Below are 22,255 nucleotides of genomic sequence, written 5' to 3' on the forward strand. Positions count from 1 at the left end.
AGCATATATAGGGGTCTTGCTTCTGTATCCATTCAGCCAGCCTTTTTGGTTGGGGCATTCAACCCATTTACATTTAAGGTAATTATTGATAGGTATGGTCCCGTTGCCATTTACTTTGTTGTTTGGGGTTCACATTTATACAACCTTTCTGTGTTTCCTGTCTAGAGAAGATCCTTTAGCATTTGTTGAAGAGCTGGTTTGGTGGTGCTGAATTCTCTCAGCTTTTGCTTGTCTGTAAAGCTTTTGAGTTCTCCTTCATATCTGAATGAGATCCTTGCTGGGTACAGTAATCTAGGTTGTAGGTTATTCTTTCATTACTTGAAGCATGTCCTGCCATTCCCTTCTGGCCTGAAGGGTTTCTGTTGATAGATCAGCTGTTATCCTTATGGGAATCCCTTTGTGTGTTATTTGTTGTTTCTCCCTTGCTGCTTTTAATATTTGTTCTTTGTGTTTGATCTTTGTTAATTTGATTAATATGTGTCTTGGGGTGTTTTGCCTTGGGTTTATCCTGTTTGGGACTCTCTGGGTTTCTTGGACTTGGGTGGCTATTTCCTTCCCCATTTTAGGGAAGTTTTCAGCTATTATCTCCTCGAGTAACTTCTCATGGCCTTTCTTTTTGTCTTCTTCTGGGACTCCTATGATTCGAATGTTGGGGTGTTTCACATTGTCCCAGAGGTCCCTGAGGTTGTCCTCATTTCTTTTGATTCTTTTTTCCTCTCTGCTTCATTTATTTCCACCATTTTATCTTCTACCTCACTTATCCTATCTTCTGTCTCCATTATTCTACTCATGGTTCCCTCCAGAGTGTTTTTGATCTCATTTATTGCATTATTCATTTTTAATTGACTCTTTTTTATTTCTTCTAGGTCCTTGTTAAACATTTCTTGCATCTTCTCAATCTTTGTCTCCAGGCTCTTTATTTGTAACTCCATTTTGTTTTCAAGATTTTGGATCATTTTTATTATCATTATTCTAAATCCTTTTTCAGGTAGATTCCCTATCTCCTCCTCTTTTGTTCGACTTGGTGGGCATTTTTCATGTTCCTTTACCTGTTGGGTATTTCTCTGCCTTTTCATCTTGTTTAGATTGCTGTGTCTGGAGTGGGCTTTCTGTATTCTGGTGGTCTCTTGTCTCTTTTTTTATTAATTTTTTCCTCTCTTATCGTTGTTATTCAATATTTTCTGCTTTGGATTCAACTTGCTGGTATATTTCTAGTATAGTGGAATCTGAGGTCACTAATTTGAGACCCAAATTTTCTTCATTAATTTCCTTCTTTCCTAATATATATGGTCTTCTCAGACTATCAGCCCCACCCAATTCTTCTCCCCCTTCACTATAACTTGGAAAATCTCAAAACAGTACATTGGGACAATCATCAGACTCATCTTGTTTCTCATCTCCCAGAGATCTTTGTTTGATGTCTTAAAAATTGTTGTTTGATGTTCAGCGTCTTGAAAATGGTTCTTCCTTATATTTTGCCTCCTTATGTTAGTTGTTTCAGGTAGTAGGGTAAATATGGTCCCTGAATTCAAACTTTGCCAGAAGTAGAAGTGACAAGAATATGAATTTTTAAAATATACTTTATAAGAGGCATTCCACTTTGTTGATCAGTTGTGGATCTCCGATGGAATTTTCTTTGCTAGGATTTGACCCATGTTGATAATTTTCGTTTATCCAAATTCACAATGCAGTGATGTTGGGCATAGGGGTATTTACAGAATTCAGGACGAGTAGCTATAGGAGTCTTCTTCCTAAACGAGGCACAGTATAAATAAAATTGCCAGTTCTGGATCAGTATACGAAGTCGTAGTTTAGGGAATATTCACAAGTATTAATGCGAAAGAATTGGGGCAGTTGGTGGCAAAGCGAAAGGGAAATCAGAACTATCAACAAGTGTAGACAAAAGAAAACAACAGGAAAAGGAAGACAAAAATCCGAACTAAGGTAAAACAAATTTATTCAAAACTTACTGGTAACAAAATTTATGATTAGATATGGCCTTTACTCTGAAGTTTTCCTTGACTTAGAATAGATATTGCAAGTTAATAGGTTTTAAAGGCTGGTGGGAAAAAGACACTTATTTTTCAAATCAACTGTTGCAAATTTGGAAGGAAGTAAAATCTGAAATGAACAGTTTTTCCTATGCTTCAGAAATATCTCTATACAAACACTTAATACATCAACTACAGATTTATTTTTCTTATTCTTTGAAGTAAGACTTCTAATAATCTCCACTAAATGAGTTGGCCTAGTGTGAATGACTTTATATATTTAAAAAATTTTAATATATGTATTTTAAGTAATTCATGGCTCAGATTTTAATGATATAGGCATGAGATTCTTCCTTCATTAAACTAATAAGGGAGAAGGAAGTTGAATATAGGCACACAGCAGAGGTGTTGCACGTCTGGTAGTCTGGAGACTACCTCAATAAATCATATGAATTTTTTGGTTTCCCAATGCATATAAAAGTTGTGATATACTATACTGTAGTCTGTTAACTGTGCAATAGCATTATATCTGAAGAAATTTTTTTTAATTTAAAAATACTTTATTGCTAAACAAAATGCCAGTTATCATCTGAGCCTTCAGTGAGTTGTAACCTTTTTCCCAGTGGAGGGTCTTGCCTCAATGCTGATGAACCCTGACTGATCAGAGTGGTGGGTGCTGAAGGTTGAGGTGGCTCTGACAATTTCTTAAAATAAGACAGAAGTGAAGTTTGCCACATTGATTGACTTTGCTTTCATGAACAATCTCTCTGAAGCATGCAGTGTGCTGTTTGATTGCATTTTTCCCCACAGTAGAACTTTTCTCAAAATTGGAATCAGTCTTCTCAAACCTTCTTGGTGCTTTATCAGCTAAGCTTACGTAATATTCAGATTTACTTGTTGTCATTTCAACAATCTTTACCACGGGTAGACTCCATTTCAAGAAAACACTTGGTTCAACTCCTTGAACATGTGGTTCAACTTCATATCCATTAAAGTTTTATCATGAGACTACAGCAGTTCATTCACATCTTCACATGCTACTTCTAATTCTATTTCTCTTGCTATTTCCACCACATCTGCAGTGACTTCCTCCACTGAAGTCTTGAACCCCTCAACATCATCCATCAGGGTTAGAATCAACTTCTTCCAAACTCCTGTTAATATTAATATTTTGACCTCTTCCTGTGAAGCATGAATATTCTTACTGGCATCTAGAATGGTGAATCCTTTCCGGAGGTTTTCAGTTTACTTTGCCCGATTCCATTAGAAGAATCACTATGTATGGCAGCTATAGTCTAATGGAATATATTTCTTAAGTAATAAGATTTGAAAATCAAGTCGGATCCACAGTCTCCAGAATGGGCATTGTGTTAACCGGCATGAAAACAACATGTATGTCATTGTATGTCTCCCATCAGATCGTTGGTGACCAGGTGCCTTGTCAGTGAGTAGCAGTGTTTTGAAAAGAATCTTTCTTTCTGAACAGTGGATCTCAACAGTGAGCTTAACATTTTCAGTAAACCTTGTTGTAGAAAGATGTGCCATCATCCAGGCTTTGTCGTTCCATTTATAGAGCACAGGCAGAGTAGATGTAACATAATTTTTCAGGGCCCTAGGACTTTGGAAATGGTAAATGAACATCGGCATCAGCTTTAATTCACCACTCACATTATCCCCTCAGAGGAGAGTATACCTGCCCTTAAAATCTTTGAAGGCAGGCATTGACTTCTTTCTAGCTGTGAAAGTCCTAGATGCCATCTTCTTCCAATATAAGGCTGTTTTTTTAAAAAGTTTTATGTATTTTTGGCTGTGCTGGGTCTTCTTGCTGGCTGCGGCGAGCAGGGGCTTCTCTTCATTGCAGTGCATGGCTTCTCATTGCGCTGGCTTCTCTTGCTGTGGAGCACAGGCTCTCGGGTGCGCGAGCGTCAGTAGTTGTGGCACGGGAGCGCAGTAGTCGTGGCTCCCCAGCTCTCGAGCACAGGGTCAGTAGTTGTGGTGCATCGGCTTAGTTGCTTCACAGCGTGTGGGATCTTCCTGGACCAGGTATCGAATCCGTGTCTCCTGCATTGGCAGGTGGATTCTTTACCACTGAGCCACCAGGAACGCCCTAGGCTGTTTTGTCTACATGGAAAATCTGTTGTTTAATGCAGCCACCTTCATGTCTGGATAACTTGCTGCTGCTTCTACATCAGCACTTGCTGCTTTCCTTTTATGTGATGGAGACAGCTTCTTTCCTTAAATCTCATGAACAAACCTCTGCTTGCTTCAGACTTTTCTTTCATAGATTTCTTTCCTACCTCCATCTTTAGAGAATTAGAATTAGGGCCTTGCTCTGGATTAGGCTTTGACTTAAGGGAGTGTTATGGCTGATTGATCTTAAAACTTTCTATCAGCACTTAGACTTTTTTTGTTTTCTTATCATTCTTATTTTCACTGGAGTAACAGTTTTAATTTCCTTCAAGGACTTTCCTTTGCATTCACAACTTGCTAACTAGTTGGCATAAGAGCCCTAACTTTTGGCCTATTTCAACTGACATGGCTTCCTTACTAAGCCTAATCTTTTTCAGCTTTTGATGTCAAAGTGAGATGTGTGACTCTTCCTTGCATTTGAGCTCTTAAGAGGGCATTATAGAGTTATTAATTGGCTTAATTTCAATATTGTTGTGTCTAAGGAAATAGGGAGGCCTAAGGAGAGGGAGAGAGATGGGAAACGGCCAGTCGGTGTAGCAGTCAGAAGACACTTACTTATCAGTTAAGTTTGCTGTCATATGTGGGCATGGTTACTGGTGCCCCGAAACAGTTACAGTAGTAATATCAAAGACCACTGACCACAAAGCACCATGACAAGTATAACAAAATAGCAACAACAATAATAAGGCTTGGAATATTGTAACAATTACCAAAATATGATGCAGAGAGATGAAGTGAGCAAATGCTATTAGAAAAATGGTGCCAATAGACTTGCTGGACAGAGTTGCAACAAACATTCAATCTTTAAGAAACACACTATCTGGGAAGCTCGATAAAGTGAGTACAATAAAAGGAGCTCTGCCTGGATAGCTGGTGATTACGACTAACCACCTCTTTTTGAAGAAATAATCATATACTTTTGAGTTGGGAGTATATATGTCCCTAAGCATAATTTATGATTTCTTTATAGATTTGTGGGACCACTGGGTACCATCATCATAAAATGTAAGGATTTTCGAATTATTCAGTTGGATATTCCTGGAATGGAAGAATGTTTGAATATAGCCAGTTCCATTGAGGTAAGTGTTTTGGAAACAAAATGTGATAAAAGAAGGAACTTTTATTTTCTGATTCACTGTAACTCTTATGTTTCTTTTTTAGATAAATATCATTTGAGTCATGTTCTGTGACTCAAATCTGGAAGACTGCAAAGCCTTACCCTGAATTATTGTTACAGGAATGTAAAAAGATTTTATTGACTTACAGCAGTTATTAATGTTACTTATTCTTCTGGGTTCATCTATGTTGTAGCATGTGACAGGATTTCCTTCCCTTTTAAGGCTGAATAATATTCCATTGTGTGTTTATAAATGTTGAGACTTTGAAAATCTTACTTCTTTTGTAAAGCAAGTAATTATCACCAATGATTGTAGTCTTTTGTTTGTTTATAGTAAATTTGAATTTCCATACATCGTGTTTGCTTGAGATAGGATGTGTTCATTTTATATTTATAGAAATGATATTGAACATATGTCCAGATTACAAATAATAGAAATTTTACTTGGATAATTTAGTGTTTAAATTGAATCAGTTTAGTTCAGTCGCTTAGTCGTGTCTGACTCTTTGCGACCCCATGAACCGCAGCACCCCAGGCCTCCCTGTCCATCACCAACTCCCGGAGTCCACCCAAACCCATGTCCATTGAGTTGGTGATGCCATCCAACCATCTCATCCTCTGTCTCCCCCTTCTCCTCCTGCCCTCAATCTTTCCCAGCATCAGTGTCTTTTCAAATGAGTCAGCTCTTCGCATCAGGTGGCCAAAGTATTGGAGTTTCAGCTTCAACATCAGTCCTTCAATGAACACCCAGGACTGATCTTCTTCAGGATAGACTGGTTGGATCTCTTTACAGTCCAAGGGACACACTATTTTCTTTCCCACTTTAACCAACTATTTTGGTATATACTCAATTTAAAAATTGCTTTATTTTAAATCATTACCACTAAATTATAGCAGTTAACTTTATGTTTATAGTATTTTCTAGATAATTATAGAGACACATTGAGTTTTTTTTTTCTTTCTGTCTTTGAGTGCCTAATATGGGCTTTGTATGCAGAATAATTGCTATTGGCTTAACTATTAAAAGGAGGCAGAAAGGCTTAAATCTGTAACTAGGATTTCCTTTGGCTTTTAAACAAAAACAGAAATAGAAGAACTGTTATGGTACTGAGAAAATGGCATGTAGTATTTTTCTTTCTGCTTTCGCTAAATTTTTCTTATGAAAACGAGAAGATAAGCTGAACTCTTTGTGTTACTCATCATTTGGAAATAACATAGGAATGTTGAGTTGGCTGAATTTGTTGACATGAGTGAGAATCACACTGTACCTTCTAGGCTGTTGAAAGGAAATGCTGTCTTGCTCTTTGGGCCAGGTAATGCCGCTCACCCACTTTGGTTGAGCATGTTATTTTTTTTTTCACTTGTGGGGTTGGATTTTCACTGACCCATGCAAATTTTTTTTTCTTATCCCTTTTATAACTTGTAAGATAGCCAGTGGATGTTAGTGAAATTGCCTGTGGTGAAGAAACAGGGCAAAAAAGCCTATTACCCCACTCTGATGGCATTTACTTAGCTTTGTTAGCATTTGACACTAATCAGTTGCTTATTTAGCTGTACATATTAAATACTATGTAAAACTCTGTAGAAACTGACTGATTATGGAGAAGCCCTTTTGGCTGAAAAGAAGTCTCAGATTCTGAGCCACTCTTGTAATCTGACCTTAGAAAATGAATGCTCTATTGATTGTTTTCACAGCATAGTACATACACATGGTGTACTTGGCCTCTAGCCTTTTCCTGGCATCCAGTTTTCCTCTGTCCCTCCATATATCATGATATAATTTGGTAGTAATAAGTGAATTCTTATAAAGCATAGTTGAGCTATTCTTTATTATCAAAGTTCATATACTCAAAATCTGCTACCCTAAGTAGAATCTCATTAGAAGAATAATTGGCAAGTGCTCAGTTTTCTAAATTATTGTAGGAAGTCTGATGAACCATTTTTTCTGTGTAGTTTCGGTTGTCTTTTAGGTTTGAAATGACTTTATTTCTTTGAGCATTAATGTGTTTAAAGGAAAAGTTCTGTCTCTAGCTGCATGAAATGTAATCATGACAAGTCAGTGCTTATTGCCTGCTGGAATGTTTGTGAACATGGATTTAAAATAATGATTGTATCAATCACTATTAATATAGTATGGAGGTTCCTCAAGAAATTAAAAAAGGATCTTTCATTGATCCAGCAATCCCACTTCAAGGTGTATATCTGAAGGAAACAAAATGATTGTTTTAAAGAGATATCTGTATTCCCATGTTCATTGCAGCATTATTCATAATATTCAAAATATATAAAAACCTAAGTGTGTGTTGATGATGGATGAATACAGAAAACTGTACACACAGTGAGTGCACATGTGTGCATACACACACTCACACACACAATGGAATATTATTCAGCCATCAAAAAGAAAGCTATCCTGCCAGTTGAAACAACTGCATGAACAATGGCATGAACAAACAGTGAATGAAACTAGAGGGCATTGCGCTAACTGAAATAAACCAGACAGAGAAAGACAGATATTGCATGGTATCACTCATATGTGGAATCTCAAAAATGAAAAAGGGAAACACATAGAAACAGAGAGTAGAAAAGTGGTTTCCTGGGGCTAGGGGTGGGTGAAATAGGGAGAGTCTGGTATAAGTTACAGATGTTCAGTTATAAGACCTGAGAATCTAATGTGTAACATAGACTGTAGTTGATAACACTATATTATGTAACTGAAATTTGCCAAGAGAGCAGAACTTAAATGTTCTCAAAAGCAACAACAGAAAGTAAATATGCAAGTTGATGGATGTGTTAATTAACTCAAGGGGGAAACTCTTTTACAATGTGTTTGTGTATCAAATCATCACATTGTACGTTAGAAATATTTTACATTTTATTTATCAATTTGTACTGCAGTAAAGCCAAAAAAATTTTAATATTGCAAAGAATATTTTTAAGTAGTAAAATAATAAAATTTAAAAATTAAATAAAGGTTCTACTGACCTGATCTTTCTGTGACTTAGAAGGAGGTAGCTTTACTCTGAGAGCTTGGGAATGTTAGCTTGATGTTGGGCCCCTCGCACCCCTCCAGCCGAGTGTCTCCAAAATTACAGCAGTTTGAATTGTGCTAACTGATTTTGTGCCTTTGTTTTTCTAGCCATAGAAATACTTTCTAAAGCTCCCCTGTCAGAAGGATGAAATTGCCAGGTGACAGGGGATATTCTGTCTCTCAGTCCCTCATCTAGTCAGGGTTCCTTGGCGTTGTACCTCAGGTGACCTGCAGGCTCACTTTGGGGCCACGGAGTTACTGCCCCGGTTTCAGAATGGGATAGTGTAGCATGCAGGTATGAGAGCATCTGATCACTCTAGGAAGGGAGGGAATTTCACATTGATGGAGGCTACGTGGAGCATATGGTAGCTGAAATTAGAGTTTATTATGTGTCAGGTACTATTTTAGCCCTGCTACACACATTCTCTTAATGCCTCAACAACCCTAGGCATCGCCCTGTGAAGTTATTTCCTCCATTGACAGCTGAGGCATGTAGTGGCCGCATTACGTAATGCCACTGTTGGCGCTGGCATCTGGAACTTGAGTCTAGCAGTCTGACTCTTTGGCTACTAAGCTTTTTTACAATTGCTCAGAAACTCTGGTTTTAAGTAATTTACCTATGTAGTTAATAACTGGATTTTGAGCCAAGGCCTTATTGGTTAACTGCAGCCTGTTCTCTAATCCTCAGAAATATTTGGACCTTTTCTTTAGGCCTTATTACATGGTATCTGGAAGAAGTTTTTTTCATTTTTCTTCTAGAATAGGTGTGCACATTGTTTTCTTCTTTTGTTCATTCAGCAAATGCTAATTGAGTGTTATGTGCCAGACACTGTGTTAGAGGCTGAAAATAAGGTATAATTGTATCTAGTGATAAATATAATGTTAAAGAAATGAATGAGGTGTCCATCATTTTAGGCCATATTTGATGAATATCAGTTTGGCAGATAGAAAATGTTTGGAATTGTGACACGTTCCTTTTTTCTTTCTTTACTTCTTTTTTCCCGTAGGCGTTATCTACCCTGGACTCCATCACTCTGATGTACCCTTTCTTTTACCGGCCCATGTTTGAAGTGGTAGAAGATGGCTGGCATTCTTTCCTCCCTGAGCAAGAGTTTGAACTCTACTCTTCAGCAGTGAGTAACTTTTGAGAGAATTAATGGATAATGAGAAATAACCCAGCACTTTACTGGTGGAAATGACCGCTTCCTTTTGACAAGTTAAAGAAGTATCTGTTACTATAAGTGCTGCAGCCTCTGCCACTTAAAGATTTGCGTCATTGTTCTCAGTGCTACAGCTTCAGTAATTTTCCTTCTAGTAGATTTGCTGATAAAGCATTAAGATCTTCATAAAGATAGTCCTGACCTGTTTTAATTTGGGGGTTAATAAAAGTGTCCCCTAGAAGCAGTTTTATATATGGTAATTAGGTTCTGAACCATCCCCCCAAAAGTCTGTTGAACTCACTGTGACCCTGGAGAGCATTAGAAAACAATGTATATCGATTTCTTTCTGTGGGATAGTCTTTGTGATTTCATGATTTTGGTTACTAATACCGGTGTACTTCTCCTGTGTCCTTGGACTTGGGTATCTGTTTTGGTGGATTCCAGCGTTCTCCTCTTGATGGTTGTTCAATAACTGTGATATCAGTGCCCTCTCAGGAGGAGCTGAGTGCATGTCCTCTCACTGTGCCATCTTGAACCAATCTCTGAGTGGGATTTTACTTGCAAAGGTTTTTTGCTTGAATCAAAAGAGAAATATTTGTGTCTTGGATTGAGAGTACCTTCCCCTTCACTCTTGGCTAGCCAGAATGTACAGATACCTGAAAAAAGAAATGGGCTGTATCTCATTAAGAAAGAACCTAGAGTTGTCCAATAAGTAGATGGTTAAAAAAATTTTTTTTTAACTTTTTCTACTATACCTCTGTAAATGGGTCCTGAGAGGATCAAGAAGTAGGGGCCAGGTGCCATGTAATTTAAAGCACAAAGACGTCCATAGCAGCAAAGTGAAAAAGGAAGGGGAATTTTGTATTCTTGTGTATAAAGCATTTTTATGTAGCTTGTGGGTAGCTACCTGTATTTACATTTATTTTCAAAGTCTTTATCACATTAAAAACTGCATAGCAAACATTCTCAAATGCATGATGCTTTTCTTTCATATCAGTTAACTACTACCTGATGGCTACCTTAGAGGAATCTGTAGTTACTTCCTAGGTGGAAAGCAGCAGTCTGAATTCGATCAGGAAGGGAGATGTCTGGATGATTTTCCTGGTTATCCAAAAAATATCAGTGTAAATTATTCATCTTGTAGTTGGTGCCATAAGTGAATCACTCTAAGTCTACATTCAGCAAGCCAACGTTCAGATCAGTCTCCTGTGCTGTTCAGAAATCCTGTGCACTGACGACACCCTTGGTGCGATTGTCCAGCTTCTGCTCGCAGTCTTTGCCGCAGGAGGATTTGCAGCGTCACACAGCGTCCCAGTCGGGTACCATCCTGACACTGAGCTACCGCGCTGCACTTAGACCCCATGCTTCCGCTGTGGCCTGTGGTGCTCAGGTTGTCTTACTCCTCTACTGTAAGTCGTTCTTCAAATGAAGAAGTTTCGTGTCCCCACTCGGTTTCCTTTGCTGCAGATGGCGTGAGTGTTTCGTTTCCCTGAGCCTCTTCTCGCGCCTCTGCGCTTGGGCCAGCCATCCTGGCCGCCCTCCTCAGCCGGCCTTCAGTGTGTCGCTGTGCCCACAGCACTCAGAGCACTCAGTGTGGCTGGAGCTGTTACTGACACGTAGGGCAGCCCAGAGTTGCATGGGCCTCTTGCAGAATTAAATTACTAAGGAAGGCACAGAGGAAATGTCATTATTAGATTTATGTTAGAGCGAATCAATTCTGCCATAGGGTGGTGTCGTCTGCACATCTGAGGTTACTGATATTTCTCCCGGCAATCTTGATTCCAGCTTGTGCTTCCTCCAGCCCAGCGTTTCTCGTGATGTTCTCTGCATATAAGTTAACTAAGCAGGGTGACGACAACAACATACAGCCTTGACATTCTCCTTTTCCTGTTGGGAACCAGTCTGTTGTTCCATGTCCAGTTCTAACTGCTGCTTCCTGACCTGCATATAGTTTTATCAAGAGGCAGGTCAGGTGGTCTGCTATTCCCATCTCTTTCTGAATTTTCCACAGTTTATTGTGATCCACACAGTCGAAGGCTTTGGCGTAGTCAATAAAGCAGAAATAGATGTTTTTCTGGAACTCTCTTGCTTTATCGATGATCCAGCAGATATTGACAATTTGATCTCTGGTTCCTCTGCCTTTTCTAAAACCAGCTTGAACATCTGGAAGTTCACGTTTCATGTATTGCTGAAGCCTGGCTTGGAGAATTTTGAGCATTAATTTACCAGTGTGTGAGATAAGTGCAGTTGTGTGGTAGTTAGAGCATTCTTTGGCATTGCCTTTCTTTGGGATTGGAATGAAAACTGACCTTTTCCATTCCTGTGGCCACTGCTAAGTTTTCCAAATTTGCTGGCATATTGAGTGCGGCACTTTCACAGCATCATCTTTCAGGATTTGAAATAGCTCAACTGATATTCCATCACCTCCACTAACTTTGTTTTGTGATGCTTTCTAAGGCCCACTTGACTTCACATTCCAGGATGTCTGGCTCTAAGTGAGTGATCACACCATCGTGGTTATATGGGTTGTGGAGATCTTTTTTGTACAGTTCTTCTGTGTATTCTTTCCACCTCATCTTAATATCTTCTGCTTCTGTTAGGTCCATACCATTTCTGTCCTTTATCGAACCCATCTTTGCATGGAATGTTCCCTTGGTATCTCTAATTTTCTTGAAAAGATCTCTAGTCTTTCCCATTCTGTTGTTTTCCTCTATTTCTTTGCATTGATCACTGAGGAAGGCTTTTTTTAAATCTCTCCTGGCTATTCTTTGGAACTCTGCATTCAAATGGGAATATCTTTCCTTTTCTCTTTTGCTTTTCGCTTCTCTTCTTTTCACAGCTATTGGTAAGGCCTCCTTAGACAGCCATTTTGCTTTTTTGCATTTCTTTTCCATGGGGATGGTCTTGATCCCTGTCTCCTGTACAATGTCACGAAGCTCCATCCATAGTTCATCAGGCACTCTGTCTGTCAGATCTACTCCCTTAAATCTATTTCTCACTTCCACTGTATAATCCTAAGGGATTTGATTTAGGTCATACCTGAATGCTCTAGTGGTTTTCCCTACTTTCTTCAATTTAAGTGATGAAGTTGATGAAAATGAAAGAGGAGAGTGAAAAAGTTGGCTTAAAGCTCAACGTTCAGAAAACTAAGATCATGGCATCTGGTCCCATCACTTCATGGGAAGAAGATGGGGAAACAGTGGAAACAGTGTCAGACTTTATTTTTTTGGGCTCGAAAATCACTGCAGATGGTGATTGTAGCCATGAAATTAAAAGACGCTTACTCCTTGGAAGGAAAGTTATGACTAACCTAGATAGCATATTTAAAAGCAGAGACATTACTTTGCCAAGAAAGGTCCATCTAGTCAAGGCTATGGTTTTTCCAGTGGTCATGTATGGATGTGAGAGTTGGATGGTAAAGAAAGATGAGTGCCGAAGAGTTGATGCTTTTGAACTGTGGTGTTGGAGAAGACTCTTGAGAGTCCCTTGATCTGCAAGAAGATCCAAGCAGTCCATCCTAAAAGAGATCAGTCCTGGGTGTTCATTGGAAGAACTGATGTTGAAGCTGAAACTCCAATACTTTGGCCACCTGATGTGAAGTGTTGACTCATTGGAAAAGACCCTAGTGCTGGGAAGGATTGGGGGCAGGAGGAGGACAACAGAGGATGAGATGGCTGGATGGCATCACTGACTCGATGGACATGGGTTTGGGTGGACTCTGGGAGTTGGTGATGGACAGGGAGGCCTGGCGTGCTTTGATTCATGGGGTCACCAAGAGTCGGACACGACTGAGTGACTGAACTGAGCTGAACTGAAATCAATTCTGATGCAAAATGCTAAGAAACTGCTTAGGAGGCTACTAAAATAATGATTGGATCAATAACAGAGGGGTTATAGTGCAGAAAGTTTCAGGAAATGGAATTAAAAGGAGTTGGCGACCCACTCATTGGATGTGAGAGGTAAAACAGGCAGTGGCATCTAGGTTTTCCTACTGAGATGGGAAAGACAGAAAGAGAAATGTGTGTGACAGGGAATGAGTTGAGTTCAGTTTTGAAGAGGCAAGTTCGATGGCAAAAATGTACATCATTGAATATATGTAAGAGATAGTTTAGAGCTTGAGAGATATGTGTTAAAAATGAAAAATTGAGAGTCGTCCTTGTATACATTGTGTACATTGTGAGAATCATAGGCAGAAGTTGAGATTACTGAGGGAAAGCATCTAATGTCAGTAGGGGCCAAAGATTAACCATGTAAAGACGAGTGGAAGAAAAAGCCAAGGGAAGAGTAAGTTTCAAGTAGGAGGGGGTCACCAGTGTGAAGGCTTCTTTTCATTGTTTACTGCCTCCTGAGCTAGAATACAAGCTGCTAGAATACAAACTTTAGGAAGCTGGGAACCATGTCATTCTTGTTCCCTACCGCATTCTTAGTACATGGTTTGCAAGCACTAGATATTTGTCAAGTCAATAAATATAGAAATGTGTGCATTTATGCAGGACAGGACAAAGGTATGATAAGTCATTCTATATATCACTGAAATCCTCCACCAGGTAGACATATATCACTTCATCAGTATTCCTTGAGGAAGGTTTTTTGATCATCTAAAAAACTTTCTGAATAGTATTAGCCAGTCCCTACTTCTCTGTTATATCCAAAAGAGATATGTGGTATTGAAAAGACAGAGTACTGAAACTATCTCTCAAATTGTTTACATTGCATCCTAAATATTAATGTTGACTACTTGACTTTCTGGGACTTTGTTTCCACATCTGCAAAATCAAAGTGTTGGACAAATGATCTGTAAGAGTTCCTCCCCGTTTAACATACTTTTATTATAGGATATAATAAAATACTATTTCAGATACTTTGCTGTAATACACATATACAGTATATATCTGTACTTCCCCAGTCTACCACTTTAGAAATTATATACAAAAAAAAAGACGACGATAAGGTAATGAATGGTTGAGTAGCCCCTATCTGACAAGATCTCCTGCAGATATCAGTGACAAACTGTGAATAAAATAGAGAAACTTGAAGCTCTGGTGAGTGAACAGAAAGCCGTGTGTTTTAGAGGGAGGGGAGGAGAAACAGAGAGGAAGTGAACGGCAGAGTAAATTTCCTTTTTCGGGGGCCTAATCCTGAAGTCAGCACAGTTAATGGCATTGATGGTGCCGGACAGCTAACATTCTCACGGAAAGCCCACTTTCTCTCTAGTGGGAGAAACCAGGGGAAGGGCTTGGGGAACCAGAGAGCCAGAAGACGGGAACCTTGACTCTTGGTTGTAATCTTGAATCTCTGGCTGACTCTTGAACCATTGCTTGGGGCAGACTGGGGGCAGTCAGAACTAAGACCTGAGTTGCCTTGCATCTCAGATGTTACGAAGTTTGTGGTTTGTCTGAGCAAGCTAATTCCTTATAAAACACTCTTCAAAGGTGTTTAATGGAATACAGATTTTCTGCAACATAAAATTCACTGTGAATATAGGTTATAATCCAAAGTTGAGTCAGGGTATTATGACCCATTCTCAAGAAAAAGAGAGTATCAAAAAAAGAAAAGACAGTCAACAAGTGCCAGTCCCAAGATGCCTCAGATATTGAAATGTTTGATCATTCATGGTCTTTAGAGCAGCTGTTTCAATTGCTTGATTTTCCATAAAGGTATAAATATATTTCAAATGAGAGACAAGACAGGAAATCTTAACAGAGAAATAGAAATGCTAAAAAGAGTCAAATGAACCTCTCAGCATTTTTTGAAAATATATATCTGAAATAAAATAGTCACTTGGTTAAATAGTAGAGAGGAGATGACAGGACAGAATCAGTGAAATTGAAGCTAGAGCAACAGAAATTATTTGGAGAAATAAAAGAGATGAGAAATTATGGAAAAAAGAGCCTCAGAAACCTGTGGAACAAAATGGCTAGTATATGTGTAATGACAGATCCAGGAAAGAGTAGACAATAGGTAGGAAAATTATTTAAAGAAATCATGTTCAGAAGCTAAAAATTTGGTCAGTTTTATAAGTTCAAAAAGTTCAGCAAGCCCCAAACAGGATGAGTATGAGAAAAATCATGCTAGGCACATCATAGTCAAATTGTCAAAGAGCAGTGATCAAATGAAGATCTTGAAAGTTGCCAGTTAAAATCAACACATTACATACAGAGATAATTCAGATGACCATGGACTATTCATCAGAATTTATGGAGACTAGATGATAAGACTTCTATATTTTAAATTTTATTTACTTCTAAAGAATTTACCTAGCTGTTTCGGGTCTTAGCTGGGGCACACGGGATCGTTCCTGCATCGTGTGCAGTCTTCCGCTGTGGTCCACGGGCTCTCCAGGTATGGCGCGTGGGCTCCAAAGCGTGTGCACTAAGAAGTTGCAGTGGTCCTGCTTACGTGCTCAGCAACTTCTTCCCTGACCAGGGACAAACTCTTGACCCCTGTGTCATCACAGGGCAGATTCTTAACCACTGGACCACCAGGGAAGTCCCAGCAAAACTTTTATTAAAAAGTGGTGAAGGTAAAAAAACCTATCAACCCTGAATTCTGTATCTGGTGAAAATATCTCCCAAGGAAGAAGGTGAGACAACATTTTCAAATAAAGAGAAACTAAGAACTTGTCACTTAGAGACCTTCACTATAAGAAATACTAAAAGAAGTTACTCAGACTAAAGGGAAATGATACCAGAGGGAAACCTGAATATTCAAAATAATTGAGGAATATTGGAAATGGTATAATTAAATATAACAAGCTATTTTTCATTTCTAATGTCTTTAAAATATGTATGACTAAAACAAAAACTATGGCATTGCCTTTGTGGTGTTTATGGTGTGTAGACATGTTTCACATGGAAACTGTGTCATTAAAAATGGGTGTGGGGCGGCTGAGTGCATACATAGGCCTATACAGTTTCAGGGGTTTTGCATATTATGTAACATGGGCTAATGTTTAAGTTAACAGTATATATTATAATCCCGAGCAGAGTTTCTCAAACTTGGCACTGTTGACCTTTGGGCTGTGTAATTCTTTGTTGTGAGAAGCTGTCATGTGCATTCTAGTGTGTTTGGCAGTATCGCTGGTCTACCACTAGATGTCAGCAGTGGTCTTCCCCAACCCCCAGTTGTCTTCACTCTTTAACAAATGTTCTCCCCAAGGCAAAATCACCCCTAGTTGAGAACCATCGTCCTTGTCACTTCAGTACAGTAAAAGTAATCATAGAGTCAGTTCAGTTCATTGGCTCAGTCATGTCCAACTCTTTGTGATCCAACCATCTCATCCTCTGTCGTTCCCTTCTCCTCCTACCTCAGTCTTTCCCAGCATCAGGGTCTTTTCCAGTGAGTTGACTCTTCACATCAATGGCCAAAGCATTGGAGTTTCAGCTTTGGCATCAGCCCTTCTGGTGAATATTCAGGGTTTATTTCCTTTAGGATTGACTGGTTGGATCTTGCAGTCCAATGAACTCTCAAGAATCTTCTCACAGTTCAAGAGCATCAATTCTGGTTCTCAGCTTTCTTTATGGTCCAACTCTCACATCCATACATGACTACTGGAAAAACCATAGCTTTGACTTGACGGACCTTTGTTGGCAAAGTAATGTCTCTGCTTTTAAATATGCTGTCTAGGTTGGTCATAGCTTTTCTTCCAAGGATCAAGCGTCGTTTAATTTCATGGCTGCAATCACCATCTACAGTGATTTTAGAGTCCAAGAAAATAAAGTCTGTTGCTCTTTCCATTATTTCCCCACCTGTTTGCCATGAAGTGATGGGACTGGATGCCATGGTCTTTGTGTTTTGAATGTTGAGTTTTTTAAGCCAGCTTTTTCACCCTCTTCTTTTCACTTTCATCAAGAGGCACTTTTGTTGTTCTTTGCTTTCTGCCATAAGGGTGGTGTCATCTGCATATCTGAGGTTATTGATATTTCACTCAGCAATCTTGATTCTAGCTTGTGCTTCATCCAGCGTGGCATTTTGCATGATGTATTCTGCATATAAGTTAAATAAACAGGGTGACAACAAGCCTTGACGTACTCCTTTCCCAATTTGGAACCACTCTGTTGTTCCATGTCCAGTTCTAACTGTTGCTTCCTGACCTGCATACAGGTTTCTCAGGAGGCAGGAAAGGTGGTCTGAGCAATCACTTAAAAATGTTAAGAAATATGATTTAAAGTTAATATATTAAAATGCAGTTCTAAAAAGTAATTTAAAAGAAAGTGAGCAAGAAGAAATAGCCAAAAAAAGGGGGGGGGGCAAACAAAATAAATGCCTGACTAAAATCCAGCAATATCAATATTTAGTATTACTGAGCTTAACACCCCAATTAAAACACAGAGATTGTCAGAATGAATTAAAGGAAAAAAGCAAGGGAGTTCCCTGGTAGCCTAGTTAAGATTCCAGGCTTTCACTGCTGAGGGCCTGGGTTCAGTCCTTGGTCAGAGGACTGAGATTCTGCAAGCCATTGATGCAGCTAAAAAAAGAAAAAGTAAGATCCAAATATATGCTGTGTACAGAGATGCATTTTGTGTTCTTATCTTTAGCTTTTATTAGAGTGTAGGCTCTCGACAACGTTGTGTTAGTCTCAGCTGTACAGCAAAGGGCTTCAGCTGTTCTCGCACATGCATCCCCTTTTCTGGGTGGCCTTCCCGGTTACGTCACTGTGGAACACTGGATGAGGCTCCCTGCACTGCATGGTAGGTTCTCGTTGGTTCTCTATTTTCTGCATAATGTCAGCAGTGTATATATGTCAATCACAGTCCCCCAGTTCATCCTACCCCCACTCTCCTCTTAGTGTCCAATGGCCCAGTTTCACTCCTTTTTATAGCTGAGTAATATTCCATTGTATATATGTACCACATTTTTTTTTCAGCTTGTCCTATTTTTATTTGGAGGCTATATTCAGAAGGGCCTAACTAGATAACTTTTGCCATGAGTTATAAACTCTAGAGAGCCTTTTGTTATAAAGACAATTCACATTTTCTTTTCTTTTTTAAGATGGTAGTTTTATTTATTTGCATTCATTCTTTTTTTTTAAACGTAAAAAGTTTTTTAATTGGAGGATAATTGCTCTACAATATTGTGTTGGTTTCTGCTATACAACAACACAAATCAGGCATAAGTGTATATGTACATCCGCTCCCTCTTGAGCCCCTCTCCCCCACCACCCCACCCCTTGAGGTGGTCACAGAGTGCCAGGCTTGGCTCCCTTGTTATGTGGCAGCTTCCCGTTAGCTGTTTCTGCACGTGGTGGTGTGTATATGGCAGTATTGCTCTCTCAGTTCATCCCGCCTTCTTCCTCCTGTGTATTCACAAGACTGTGTTTCTGTTCCCGCCCTGCAGGTTAGGGCATCAGTGCCATTTTTCTAGATGCCGCATGTATACATTAACATACTACAGTTGTTTTCTCTTTCCATATAACAGGGTCGAGGTTCATCCACCTTGTCTCAGCTGACTCAAATTCATTCCTTTTAATGACTATTATTCCATTGTGTGTGTGTGTGTGTGTATATATATATATATATATATATATATATATGTACCACAATGTCTTTATCCATTCATCTATCAATGGACATCTAAGTGGCTGGTGACTGTAACTGTGTGCAGTGAACGTTGGGGTACACGTGTCTTGAATTATGGTTTTCTCAGAGTTTATGCCCAGTAGTGGGATTGCTGGGTCATATGGTAGTTTTACTCCTAGTTTTTAAAGGAATTTCCATGCTGTTCTCTGTAGCGGTTGTATCAGTTTACATTCCCACTGATAGTGCCAGAGGGTTCCCTCTTCTCCACATCTCCTCCAGCATTTATAGTTTGTATATTTTTTTGATGATGGCCATTCTGCCTGGTGCAAGGCTGATAACCTCACTGTAGTTTTGATTTGCATTTCTCTAATAACGTGCAATGTTGAGCATCTTTTCATGTTTGTTGGCCATCTTTATGTCTTCTTTAGAGAAATGTTTGTTTAGATCTTCTGCCTATTTTTTGACTGGGTTGTTTGTTTTTCTCATATTGAGCTGCATGTATATTTTAGAGATTAATGTTTGTTGGTTGCTTTGTTTGCAATTATTTTCTCCCATTCTGAGGGTTCTCTCTTTTCATTGTTTATAGTTTCTTTTGCTGTGCAGAAGCTTTTAAATTTAATTAGGTCCCATATGCTTATTTTCATTTATATTTCCTTTACTCTAGGGAGTGGGTCATATCACATCTCTTTATCCATTCCTTTGTTGATGAGCATTTAGGTTGCTTCCATGTCCTGGCTGTGGTAAATAGTGCTTCAGTGAATATTGGGGTACATGTGTCTTTTTTTAACATTAGTTAGTTTTGGCTGTGCTGGGTCTTTGTTGCTGCGTGTGGGCTTTCTCTAGGCGTGGTGAGTGGCAGCTGCTCTTCAGTTGCAGTGTGTGGGTGTCTCGTTGCAGTGGCTTTTCTTGCTGTAGCCCACAGGCTCCAGGGCACAGGGGCTTCAGTAGATGTAGCACGTGGGTTTAGTTGCCCTGTGGCATATGGAGTCTTCCCAGACTAGGGGTCAAATCTGTGTCCCCTGCATTGGTAAGCAGATTCTCCACCACCGGACCACCAGGGAAATCCTACACGTGTCTTTTTGAATTATGGTTTTCTCTGGATAAGTACCAGAGAAAGAAGTAAGTGGGATTTCTGGGTCACATGGTAGTTTTTTTTAGTCTTTTAAGGAACCTTCATGATGTTCTCCATAGCAGCTGTACCTTGTTTATTTCCAGCAACAGTGCAAGAGGGTTTCCTTTTCTCCACATCCTTACCATCATTTATAGACGATGGCCATTCTGATAGGTATGAGGTAATATCTCACTGTAGTTTGGATTTGTATTTCTTTGATAATTAGTGATGTTGAGTATCTTTTCATATGTTGGTTGGCCATCTGTACGTCTTCTTTGGAGAAAGAGCTATTTAGGTCTTGTGCCCATTTTTTGATTGGGTTGTTTATTTTTTTTTTTTTATATTGAGCTGCATTTGCAAATATTTTCTCCTACTCTGAGAGCTGTCTTTGCATCTTGCTTATGGTTTCCTTTTCTGTGCAAAAACTTCCAAGTTTCACTAGGTCCCATTTGTTTACTTTTGTTTTTATTTTCATTACTGTAAGAGATGAATCCAAAAAGATCCTGCTGCAAATTATGTCAGAGAGTGTTGTGCCTGTATTTTCCTTTAAGAATTTTATAGTGTCTGGCCTTACATTAAGGTCTTTGATCCATTTTGAGTTTATTTTTGTGAATGGTACTAGGTAGTGTTCTAATTTCATTCTTTTATATGTAGCTGTCCAATTTTTCCAGCACCACTTTTTGAAGTCTGTTTTTTCTCCATTGTACATTCTTGCCTCCTTTGTCATCAGGCAGGTGACCAGATGCATGTGGGTTTATCTCTGGGCTTCGGTCCCTGGAGTTGCATTGGTTTATATTTCTGGTTTTGTGCCCGGACCATACCGGGCACATAGAGTTGATGACTGTAACTTTGTAGTATAGACTGATGTCAGGAAGCCCGATTCCTCCAGCTCCGTTTTTCTTTCTCAGGACTGCTTTGGCTATTCAGGGTCTTTTGTGTTTCCATACAAATTGTAAAAGTTTCTGTTCTAGTTCTGTGAAAAATGCCATTAGTAACTTGATAGGAATTGCAATGAATCTAGATTGCTTTGGGTAGTAGAGTCATTTTAAAAATATTGATTGTTCTAGTCAAAGAACATGGTATATATCTCTCCGTTTGTGTCATCTTTGATTTCTTTCATTAATATCTTACAGTTTTCTGCATATGGGTGTTTTTTCTCTTTAGGTAGGTTATTCCTGGGTATTTTATTCTTTTTGTTGCAATGTTAAATGGAATTATTTCCTTAATTTCTCTTTCTGATCTTCTATTGTTTCTGATCTTTTATAGTGTATAGGAATGCAAAAGCTTTTATGCATTAATTTTATATCCTGCAACTTTACTAAATTCATTGCTTAGCTCTAGTAGTTTTCTGGTGGCCTCTTTAGGATTTTATATGTATAGTGTCATGTCTTCTGCAAACAGTGATGGTTTACTTGTTCTTTTCCAATTTTTATTCCTTTTATTTTTCTTCTCTGATTGCTGTGGCTAGGACTTTCCAAGACTATGTTGAAAAACAGTTGTGGACACAGTTTTCTTGTTCCTGATCTTAGAGGAGATGCTTTCAGTTTTCACCATTGAGAATAATAGTTGTTGTGGATTTGTCATATATGGCCTTTATTATGTTGACGTAGGTCTCTCTATGCCCACTTTCTGAAGACTTTTTTTTTTTTTTAATCATAAATGGGTGTTGAATTTTGTTGACTTTTCTGCATCTGTTGGGATGATCATGTGGTTTTTATTCTTCTTTTTGTTAATATGGTGTATCACATTGTTTGATTGGCATATATTGAAGAATCCTTGCATCCCTAGGATAAATCCCACTTAATCATGGTGTATAATCCTTTTAATGTGTTGTTGAGTTTGGTTTGCTAGTATTTTGTTGAAGATTTTTGCATCTATGTTCATCAGTGATTTTGGCTTGTAATTTTCTCTTTTTTTCTGGTTTTGGTATCAGGTGGCCTTGTAGAATGAATTTTTGGGGGTGTTCTCCCTCTACAGTTTTTTGGAAGAGATGCATTTATAATATAAAGAGATTGAAAATATATGGGTGGAGAAAATTTACCATGAAAATAATGAGTATAAAAAAGAAGTTGCTGTATTAATTTCAGATTAAAATGAAAAACTTCAAGACACAGAATATTATGAAATAAAGGGATCA

General features: G+C 38.7%; 1 protein-coding gene across 2 annotated transcripts in view; it reads left to right on the forward strand.

Annotated features, from left to right (window-relative positions):
* MTMR9 (myotubularin related protein 9) overlaps window positions 1–22,255 on the forward strand; it is a 56,076-nt gene that overhangs the window by 11,309 nt on the left and 22,512 nt on the right. For both annotated transcript variants that reach the window (XM_070480660.1, XM_070480661.1), the window contains 2 exons: window positions 5,152–5,260; window positions 9,337–9,462. In XM_070480660.1, the coding sequence (XP_070336761.1) occupies window positions 5,152–5,260; window positions 9,337–9,462 (235 nt within the window). The remainder of the gene's footprint in view (window positions 1–5,151; window positions 5,261–9,336; window positions 9,463–22,255) is intronic.

Source organism: Odocoileus virginianus, chromosome 18 (genome assembly GCF_023699985.2).
Source record: "Odocoileus virginianus isolate 20LAN1187 ecotype Illinois chromosome 18, Ovbor_1.2, whole genome shotgun sequence".
Classification (NCBI taxonomy): Eukaryota; Metazoa; Chordata; class Mammalia; order Artiodactyla; family Cervidae; genus Odocoileus; species Odocoileus virginianus.